General features: G+C 48.5%; 4 protein-coding genes across 4 annotated transcripts; 3 read left to right on the top strand and 1 right to left on the bottom strand.

Annotated features, from left to right (window-relative positions):
• Positions 1–20: 20 nt before the first annotated feature.
• Positions 21–3684, bottom strand: CNBE3370 (hypothetical protein; the record flags this gene model as incomplete). The annotated part of the gene is made up of 17 exons (XM_770183.1): positions 21–396; positions 476–610; positions 673–874; positions 925–1026; positions 1090–1189; positions 1246–1265; positions 1333–1437; positions 1511–1555; positions 1610–1838; positions 1897–1984; positions 2034–2187; positions 2242–2311; positions 2358–2741; positions 2793–3085; positions 3137–3374; positions 3440–3542; positions 3605–3684. The coding sequence occupies 17 exons, from the start codon at positions 3682–3684 to the stop codon at positions 21–23; spliced, it is 2724 nt and encodes a 907-aa protein (XP_775276.1).
• Positions 3685–3950: 266 nt separating this feature from the next.
• Positions 3951–5364, top strand: CNBE3360 (hypothetical protein; the record flags this gene model as incomplete). The annotated part of the gene is made up of 7 exons (XM_770182.1): positions 3951–4158; positions 4219–4488; positions 4544–4574; positions 4627–4727; positions 4774–4840; positions 4897–4945; positions 4996–5364. The coding sequence occupies 7 exons, from the start codon at positions 3951–3953 to the stop codon at positions 5362–5364; spliced, it is 1095 nt and encodes a 364-aa protein (XP_775275.1).
• Positions 5365–5614: 250 nt separating this feature from the next.
• Positions 5615–7291, top strand: CNBE3350 (hypothetical protein; the record flags this gene model as incomplete). The annotated part of the gene is made up of 5 exons (XM_770181.1): positions 5615–5800; positions 5852–5933; positions 5986–6376; positions 6434–7037; positions 7088–7291. The coding sequence occupies 5 exons, from the start codon at positions 5615–5617 to the stop codon at positions 7289–7291; spliced, it is 1467 nt and encodes a 488-aa protein (XP_775274.1).
• Positions 7292–8887: 1596 nt separating this feature from the next.
• Positions 8888–9970, top strand: CNBE3340 (hypothetical protein; the record flags this gene model as incomplete). The annotated part of the gene is made up of 4 exons (XM_770180.1): positions 8888–9319; positions 9376–9454; positions 9514–9677; positions 9740–9970. The coding sequence occupies 4 exons, from the start codon at positions 8888–8890 to the stop codon at positions 9968–9970; spliced, it is 906 nt and encodes a 301-aa protein (XP_775273.1).
• Between the last annotated feature and the right edge of the window lie 164 nt (positions 9971–10134).

The following is a 10134-nucleotide window of genomic DNA, read 5'->3' as shown; positions in this document are numbered from 1 at the left end:
GACGTGATATATTAGCTATTTCAACCAAACCTCTTTTCTCCATCACCCTTCATACCCCTCTTCTTGACCTCTCTCACCATCTCTAGCGCACCTTGCAACTCTTCCCTCAAACCATTCGCCAACGCTCCCTGTTCCGTACCCGCATTCGAATCCCCCACCTTGATAACCATCTCCAGCGCTTTTCTCAACTGTGTCAAACACGCCTCTTCCTCATTTTGCTCTTCAAGATAAATCTCTTTATCCGACTCGTCCATGTATGGCTCTTGAGCCTCGCGGTCCGCCCGTGTCTGGGCAATGGTGTGCAACACGGCATGTCCGGATTTCAAAAGTTGCGTCGTGAGCTCGGCAGGGAATGGGGCGGAAATCACATGGAGGGAATCGGTGAATGATTTATACCTGCTGTGCTGTTAGAACAAAAAAAAGTGGTCTGACGGCTTGTGCGCAGGCGGGGGACGGGCGAGGGGGGAATACTGACAGTAGAGCGGTATAACCGATATCGTCAGTCTTGACAATTACATTGACAAGCTGTTGAAAGACTTGGGTAAGATTGTACGGCGCGTCCGCCCACACTTTGGAGTCTTTTGCGACTTGGAGAAGTCCCGGTACCAAGCTAAAGTCTTGGTTAGCACGATGATCAAAGATTGATTATTATTTTTTCTCGCTCCTGCTCACAATGCAGCGGCTTCTCTCACGTCCTCGGAGAATGAACAGCTCAGCTCGTTCAAGCTCAGCTGCATGCACGGTGCCAACCAAGGTGCAAATTTCCCCCGCATCTGGAAAGCATACGTCGTCAAGCTCTCAAATGCCATGATCTTCTGATCAATTTCATATGTGTGCGCACCGCCGGTATCATCTTCCCCCGTCTCGTTTGAAGCTGGTACCGATGCGTCAACAGACCATCTACGCGATTCCATGTTTACTTACAGTCAGAAGGCTTATAAGACGCCGTCTTGAGCAGGTTCGGCACCACGTATTGCAGAAAAGGTTCGAATGCTGCACCCAGTGATTGGCAGACATTTGACCATGCTAAAAATAACCAAGGTCTCAGAAAGAAGGGAAAAAAAGGCCATAAAATAAGCATGTCCTTACCATCCATTAGGTAGCCTGAGCGAGGATCATCTGCGTCGACTATTTGATTTTGAATGGTGATCATCAACTGTGACAATTTGACGGCGTCGGTGCCAAATGTCTGAAGGGTTTAAGAGTCAACGCTGGATACCATATCAGGTCATGCACTGGACTCACATTCTTGCCCACCGCCATACCTGCACCATTCGCATCAGCCGAAAATACATGTGACAAAGGGAATAACACCTAGGGAATAACACCTACCAAGCAAGGTACCGCACTCCATAGCTCTTCCTTGAAGCTTGCGTTGCGCTACATCGGTAATTACAGGATTTGAAAGTATCATGAAACAGAGGTCCATGATATTACCTATCAGAGTATTATCAATCAACACAGACATCTCAATATAGACATCAATGGATTTTTGAGTCATGTCACGCACGGTAGAAGGGCGTAAACATCTTTTCGGCCGCAGCAGCCACCGTAGCTACGCATTATCATCAGCTTATCGTCCGCATTATGAGCAGACGTGGTTATTCACCCAAAGTAGCAAGGGCCTGATCTTGCGCGTACAAGACTTGACTTTGATAGAGATTCAAGAGTCCACAAACGACGGGCTCGAGGTATTTTTCAAAATGACGAGGACTTGCTTCTTGAAAAAAGTTTGTAAGTGATGCCGCTGAATGCGAACGGACTCTCATAACAGGGTCGTCAAGTAAGGCCAAAGAGATTTGCAGGACATCATCGGCGAAATTCTCTTGCAGAGCTCCCTTTGGAAGAACGGTGTGAGTCGTCGGAATCGTAAATGAAACTACATCGCAGGCTCACCTCAAGATCGGCAGACAGTTGGCCAAGACATTGCAGGAATTCGTATCGCACCCGTGGATGAGGATCTTTTGCTGCTGAAGAAAGCATACTGCAAAAATGTCAGCAGTAATACAGTCACAATGATCAACGGCACTCACGCAAGAACTTCACGCAAACCAGCTTGCAACTCATCGAGACAGCCTTCGGCTATGCTAGAGATACCAGAGATGGCAGCAAATCGACAACGCCAGTCTTCTTGTTGGAGAAGCGCCTGGACTTGTTGTGATAGTGTGGGCAAGACGAGTTCGCCCCCTATTTGGAAATTAAGGTTGTACCCCAACGTGGAAAAGGGAAGAATGAACTAACCAAGAGCCATTGATAAACGACTAAGACTCTCTTCTGCAAGTACAGGATACTCGTCTGCCTCCGCATCCAGCTACTTTTCGTTAGCAAAAGTCAGTCGCACAGGTCGTCAAACCCACATCTTTGGTCTCTAACCATTCTTGGGAATCGTTTCCGAATGTCACCACCTGTCTTGCCAGCAATAAACCAATCATCTCCTTTACTGCTCTCCCATTTTCCCATTCAGATATATGTGACGGTCGCAATTCCGTCAACGATAAGATGATTTCTGTAGCAGGATTGGAAATATCTTCCCACTCATCAAAAGTCATGTTGTGTGGAGGATATGGTGAAAATTGGAAAGGTGGTAAATTAGTTTCTTGCGCAGGAGGAGCAAGGAGTGGCAGGAGGGATGATAAAATGGGATTGAGAGATGTCATGAATAGACTGGGGTGGGCGGATGCAAGGTCGACCAGTGGAATCAACGCATGAGATACCAGTGCGGGTGGTAGATTACGGAGAGTCTAGTGTTCTCGATCAGAAAGATTGAGGAACTTTTTAGGCTGAGCACTCACTTCGAAAGAATGGAGAACCAGGTTCGCCCCAATCTCGCTCCTCTCCGAGCCCGTCACACCCTCCATCAGGACACTCCTGACAGCTTTCATGGCTTCAACTCTCACATCTACGCTAGGGTCGTTCAGCCCGGCCTGTAACATCTGCGCTAATTGCTCAGCAGGGATAGGGTCCCTGACAGAGTCAACTAGTAGTGTGGGCGTCAGGTCTAGAAGCTGGAATGGAGTGAAGCGGTGAAAGGGGTGAGGAGATGCTGTAAGTTCAAGGAGGACCGGTGGAAGAGGTAACAATGGGCCTTTGAATCACAGATTAGAGGAACATACACTCTGCTGTGCTCGGAACATACGGTGTCTGATTGCGCATTCATGCGCCCAGTTGGCAGCACATGCTCCTAGGCCTTTTCTCATTCTGACGTCCATTTCATCTTTGATGCCAGCACATATGACGGTCTCTATCCGCCCACGAGTGGTTTCACGGACTACATCAAATGGAGCTGCTGGTTTCTGACTTTGAGGATTGAGAAAAAGTCCTTCCAATGGTTTGAATGCCATACGCTTGAGAAGAATTAGGGCGAGAAGACGGTGCTACATGTAAAGTGAGAGTCAACAACAGTACGGTAATACTATAGCCGGTTTTTGACAAGACTTACATCGAGCTGAAAACCTCCTACACCCTGTGCCCCCACCTGAGCGAGTACGAGAAGGACTTCAGCGGGCTGCTCGACTGCCAGCCTTTGGAGGTGCGCCTCAGCCCTAGTAAAGGTCAACGGTGAGCGAGTGGCCAGTGATCGTTATGCTGATAGACTTGAACATACTCTCGTCTTGGGTGGTCCTCGGAGGCGATAAACGCTGTGAGGACCGCGCCTATGTCTCCTAGGAGGTGCTCTGTGGACATGGGGATGAGGTATGGGAAGGAGTTGAGTGTGAGAGAAGAGTGGCCATTCAAAACACACCCATTTCCACGAGATAGCCGAGCTCAGGCGGATCTCAGGCGCACCGTTACACTCTTTTTTTCTAATTACACATTCCAAACCTCCACCTTCATTACAAAATATTTTCTAATCGGACGCTCCTAACCAAACAGAAAAAGTTGGCCAGATGCATTCTCTCTTGATCAGACAGAGCCAGACTTGACTTGTCCAGTCACTCTCCACTCCCAAAATGCCCACCCTCGGCCCTTCCCTGCTCTTCGTCGCAGGTCTCACACTCGGTGTCGGTGCAGGCACTCTCCTCCCAAGGAAAACCTCACAGCCCAACGTTCCTCTCCCTCCGCCTCCTCCTGAAGGTGGCCGACCCGACTTCAAGGAGAGCAAGGCTTTAGTTCCAACAGCCACTGGCATTGTTGGACCTCTTCAGGGTGGCTTTCCTGGTATGTGACTTCGTCACGTTTTCGGGGGAAATTGGATATAGCAACTTACCAGCAGTATAGGCCCTACACCTGACATCATCAAGCGTGTTGCATACACGGCCGCATACGACCGTAGACTCCGACACCCCGCATGGACTGCCGAGCATATCACTGCCACTTCTCTTGCAAAGATTTCTCCTCCTCAAATTAAGGGTACCCCTGTTCCTCTTGAAGCTGCCCGTGCCGCGGACACTTCGTCTCAGCCGGAGGTTATCAAGGTCGACAGATCAAAGAGTGTCTTCAAGGAGGATGACGGTATTCCCGAGATGTTCAGAGCAAAGCTTTCCGATTGTATGTCTGATAGTCTATCTGCGTAAATGCAAAATCAAGCTAAATAGAACGTTAGACTTCCGAAGCGGTTATGATCGAGGGCATATGTAGGCTTTGCTTCCTTATCTTCTGTCAACAAAACTAACATCAGGACCGCAGGGTACCCGCCGCTGACGCTAAGATTTCTCAACAAGCAATGGATGAGACATTCTACCTTTCCAACATCGCCCCCCAAGTCGGTGACGGTTTCAACAGGCACTGTCCGTTCTTGTCTTTGTTGATCGAGCTAGGCTAACTCTATTGTAGACTGGGCCTATGTTGAGGACTTTTGCCGGAGGTTGACTACCAATTTTGAGGATGTCTACGTGTTCACGTAGGTATTAATATTGTATATAATGGTTCGCTGAAAGGCTAATCTGATTTTCCTAGCGTCCCCCTCTACCTTCCTGAGAAGCACGCCGATGGTAAATGGCGAGTGGTAAGTGTTATAAGATTAAATGCGGAAAAGGTCATTAACATCATCTGCAGTCTTACGAAGTGATTGGCAACCCTCCTTCCGTTTCTGTCCCTACCCACTTTGCCAAGGTCATCCTTGCCTCACGCCCCGACTTCTCCTACCCCCAGAAACCTTCTTCGGCCTCCACTGCCGTGTCTTCTCCCCAGACAGTAAAGGAGCTCGCTCTCGGCGCTTTCGTCCTTCCCAACAAGGAGATACCTGACCAGGCAGACTTGAGGAGCTTTATTGTCCCTGTAGAACATGTGGAGAAGGCTGCTGGCTTGAAGTTGTTCAACGAAGAGGTCAAGACCAAGAGCAGGCAGCTTTGTGCTGTGACTCAATGTCAGGTCATTGTGAGGAGGTTTGACGATGCTAGAAAGCAGTTGGGTGGGAAGAAATAGATATACATGATACCTATGGACTCTGGATTATACTCATGTCGTTTCTGTCGCTGTTATGCGATTACATTTTGATGCTGCTTTAATTAATATGGTTTCCGGTGGCCGTGTGCGGAACCAAATTGTGTACGAGACCTCCACCCTCCACCTGAGTGTTCTTGGCGGTGATAATCGATACACATTCAACGAAGGGCCCGGCATCTTTCCACTTTTCTCTTTCCACATTGCATCTGCTTCCCCTCCACATCTCAAGATGCCCCCCTACCTGTACCGTCTCCCAACCACATCCCTCATCACATTCTCTGCCATCCTTAACGATCCCTCTTCCTCCTACACTACGATCCTTTCAGACGCAACCGCATCAAGGACAAAGCTGCACTTGGCATTGAAGGGCATTGCTGATAATGAGCCTGGAGCGAGCGCCCTTGCAGTACTAGATGTGCGTGTGCCGCGGCTCAGAAATGTATATAGGGCTAACTTTAACGTATAGGCCGTGCAGATATATCTGCCTTACTTGAAAGGTATCATTGCCTGTCTCGATGCCGATGAATTGCTCTTCAAAGGCGAACCGAGTAAGTTTAACCAGATATTTGCACACTATGGAATACAAAATAACATCCCTAGCTTTCCAATGGAGGGCTCCTCTTACCCACTTCAGCTTCTCGTCCCCCTTGCTACCCCTTGCCTCGATCCATAGCGAACATCTCATGGTTGTCCTTACATACGCTCTAGCCCTATCCAACTATGCCCATTCCATCCTTGCCTCCTTACCTGCTTTTGAGATCCCAGCTGGACCAAAGGCGATGCCTCATATGTCTTCAGAAGATGAGAAGCGCACTACAGCCGGCTTAGCAAGGGCAGTAGACCTGCTTTGCCAAGCGAGTGGTGTTGCAGAGTGGGCGGCGGAGAATGTCTGTCTGCAGGTGGAGCCCCTGAAGGGGGTAAGCAGCGGACGACTTGGAAAAGGCAAATGGCCTGCCGAAAGTAGTAGAGAGACGTTCAAAGCCTTATCTATGTAAGTTCACGTCATGGCGGGTCTTTACCGGCAGACTGATTGGAAGGGCCCCTTTAGGATTTTGCTCGCGGATGCCCACCTTACAGCAATCCGCAAACTTCTTTTCCCTGTACTCACTTATACTCTATTTGCCCCTCCAGGCCCACCATTACCACCCAATCATCCTTCTGCTCCGTTACAAGCTAAACTTTATCTTTACGTACATCAGCTGTACTCGTCCGCTCGTGCCCTGCTTTCGGTCCACCAGCAACCAACAAGCAGTGCGCCTAGCAATTCTTCGAGAAAGTTATTCAGATCAAACACGGACAAGGATGTCATTGAACCTGAAGCTGTAGAAGGAGAGATCATACCAGAGCTGAAAAGGTACCTCGCCAAGGAAGCACAGTTGGCTTTAGCCCTGGCCCACAAGTGGTTAGGCATCGACGCAGGTGAGAACGGAAAGGGCGCAAAAGTCGGGGAAGCCCTTGCTTGGGTTAAAGATGCCCAGGGTAGGTTGGAAGACCTGGAAGATAGTAAGATGAGGGCAAAATTGAAAGGCTTGTCCATTGGGAAATCCAGGGAACGGAAAAAGGAGGAGAGGAGGGCAAGGATGGGAAGGGTGGAAAGAGAATTAGAAGTTGTCAAGGCGTGGGTGAAGGCTTATCAAAAGATGAACGACACTGTAGGTGTTTCGGATGCTAATACAACGCGCAATAACTTATCATTTTTCAGGTTGCTTTCCAACCAGTACCGCCCGTATCATCGTTGGTTACCCCATCAGGCAGACCAATTTTTGGCCCCAAAGCGTTCATCCCCCCTCCAAGCAAATTCTCACCCAGTCGTATTGGTCATCTGAATGAAGAGCAAGGCAACGACTCGCCCGAACTTGGTGAAACAGAAGACACAAGCTATGCCGGCAAGGGCAACTACTTCTGATTGATACATTCTTTTCATTTTGCTTTTACGTCACCTACTCTACCAAAATGCGACCTCTGACCCTCGCCTCCTCAATTCTCGTCCCAAAACACTGACCATCCTCCGCGCCTCATCTACTGCCTGTTCAATTGGTGCAACATTCTCTGCATCACCCGCCATACCACCGCCAAAATCCATATCAAAAGACATTTCTCTCGCAGATGAAAGCTCGGAAAGGCGGGAGCAGAGAATAGAGAGCCATTGGGTATGGGCTAAGGTGAGGTCAGGAGGCGACAGAGCTGCAGCAGGTTCAAGGTGTTTAGTTGAAGGTAACGGCGACGATGGTGTTACACCGGACAACGTACAGTCAAGTGCCTGCTTTTCGTTGTGCACCAATATAGAGGGAGACATGTTGTCAATGGAGATGAATAGAGCTTGGAAATCCAAATGCAGTTTGAAAAGCGCCTCTCACAGAGAACTTATTTTACAAACTTGAAAGACTGATGATTCGATTATCATCCTCACTTGGGCCTCATCACTATTTATAGTTTGGCAATTGCATCGACGACAGACATCGGCCTGAGAAGGATTTAGAGTAAAAAAAACAATGACTACTTTGAAGGAGGTATACTGAAAGGTCGTGTCAAAGGATGTTCAGGCGGGGTATTATGGAGCAACAGACCTGCAAAGGGACAAGCGCCTTGACACGCAAATGATTGCGGTGAGTTGAGGATGAGAGGATTTCGGATATTGGACGATGTATGGCCTCGACTTTGAGTTGGTAATATCCGCTATTATTCGTCGTCCTCCTTTCTCATCAGGGGCTGGCTATTACTTGATGGAGAAAGAAGAGTGGGGACGACGGAGCCTCCTGCAGTGAGAATGAACGGATATATATCATTCAATCACCATCGACTGTACGACCATGAAGAAGTGCGGATAATATCGGCGGGGGTCAATACCTGCTTTCATTCATAGTACGTACGATAGCGGGGAGGTCGAGAAAGAATATAAATGCCGCTATTATGTAGGAAGAAAAATAAAACATGCATGCCCCGCCCGGCGGGCCGCGACACTTTTTCTGCCCGCATCATAGCTCAAATATACACGATGATGACACAGATAATATATCCCGTCATAGACGTCCGCATTCGATTCTCGCTACTACCATCCCATATCTGTGTGGAGAAGCAATTGCAATTCTCCCCTCTTGAAGAGTGGATGAAAGGATTAGGTTACTGCTGTAGTAAACGACGAACGAAGGGTTTCACTGCAAAGCTCGCAACGGACAAAAAGTGGAGGCTGAGCCGAGTGGAGGCCGACCAGCAACAATGAAACCACGCACATCAAACGGGGCACTTTTTTGTTCTCTGTTCTCATGCTTTTGAAGCTCAACAAGCATTTATATGTCTCTCTGTCAACAGCGACAATGGTCCCACTGATACTCTTACTAACTGTCAGGGCAGTGGTAGGAGTCGATATCATCAACTACGACAGCGGCGGCCCGGGGCTCGCCTGGGCAAACAATCTTTGGTAGGTCTCGTCCGGTCTACTCCGAGATAAGGGAGAGAAGATTTCAGGCGGTACCATCACTAAGTGATGAATCGTAGGGTTCCTATGGCAGGGTTTACTGGGGATGGCACCCTCATATCTTCCTACTACAACTGGTCTCCTTATCCCGTCATTCCAACTTCGAGACATTCTTCACTCTATGACGTTCCCTTCACTTTTGTACCCATGCTGTGGGGTTGCAATTCCACTTACATTGAGCCTTTTCTCGAGCAAGTAGCCAGTAACTTTTCCGACGTCATTCTCACTCCCCAAAGGGCTATCCTAGGCTTCAATGAGCCCGATCAAGCCGGGCAGGCGGAGTGCTCGCCCGAAGAGGCAGCGCAAACGTGGATAGAGGTGATAGAGCCCCTGAAATCACAGGGATATCGGCTAGGGAGTCCTGCGGTTACAAGTGGATATTCGGGTAGAGAATGGATGGCCCAGTGGTATGAAGCATGTAATGGTAGCTGTAATCCAGACTTTACGGCCGTCCATTGGGTGAGTTGACTGGCAATTTAGGACAAAAGCAGTGGCGAGGCTTATCCCTTGTATAGTATGATTTAGTGGCCCAAAACTTCATCGAGCATATTCAGTACTACCATTATACTTATGGCAAGAACATCTGGGTGACTGGTGGGTCTTTAGTCCTTTCCCAACAGTCTGTCAGGCTTCAGGCTGACCGCCTTTCACAGAATTTGCACCTCAAAACTTCTCAGTTTATAACACGACTACTGGCACATATGACGGACAAGCCATCTACACCGAGATCCAACGATTCATGGACGTGGCCACCGCTTATATGAAGAGTGTGAGCTGGGTTGAACGATGGTTTTGGTTCGGAGCAATGTACGATATGGTAAGCTGGGGACTCCTCCTTCCCAGTCATCGCAATCATCTAGGGCTGAAACAATCCGCTAGCAAGGGGTTAACGCTTTAGATACGTTGTTCGCCGAGAGCGGCAAGCAAGAACGCACAGGAGCATTAAATGAATTAGGGGTGCAGTATGCTGGATCAAATGGAAGCGTGCTTTTTTCGGATCACATTTCATGGGCTTCTTCAAAAATGAGCGAGAGGAGTTATGGCATACAAGAGCTATTCATCGTCGGGCTGATAGTAATGGTCAGCGTCAGAGTTTTGCAGCGCATTTAGGATCATTTGCCGATTCTAGACAATAGATTACTACCGTTAGACGCTACATGTGAACGACAATAATGTATAATAGTTATTTCTACTGACATCATACCCATTGCCTGTGTATCGCAGTAGTTGTGCAGTAAAAAAACATGCGAGAATGATTTTATACAATGGATCGC

This window comes from Cryptococcus neoformans, chromosome 5, assembly GCF_000149385.1.
Source record: "Cryptococcus neoformans var. neoformans B-3501A chromosome 5, whole genome shotgun sequence".
In the NCBI taxonomy this organism is placed as follows: domain Eukaryota; kingdom Fungi; phylum Basidiomycota; class Tremellomycetes; order Tremellales; family Cryptococcaceae; genus Cryptococcus; species Cryptococcus deneoformans.
Note: the sequence above shows the minus strand (reverse complement) of the source record. Positions and strands in the feature narration are given on the sequence as shown.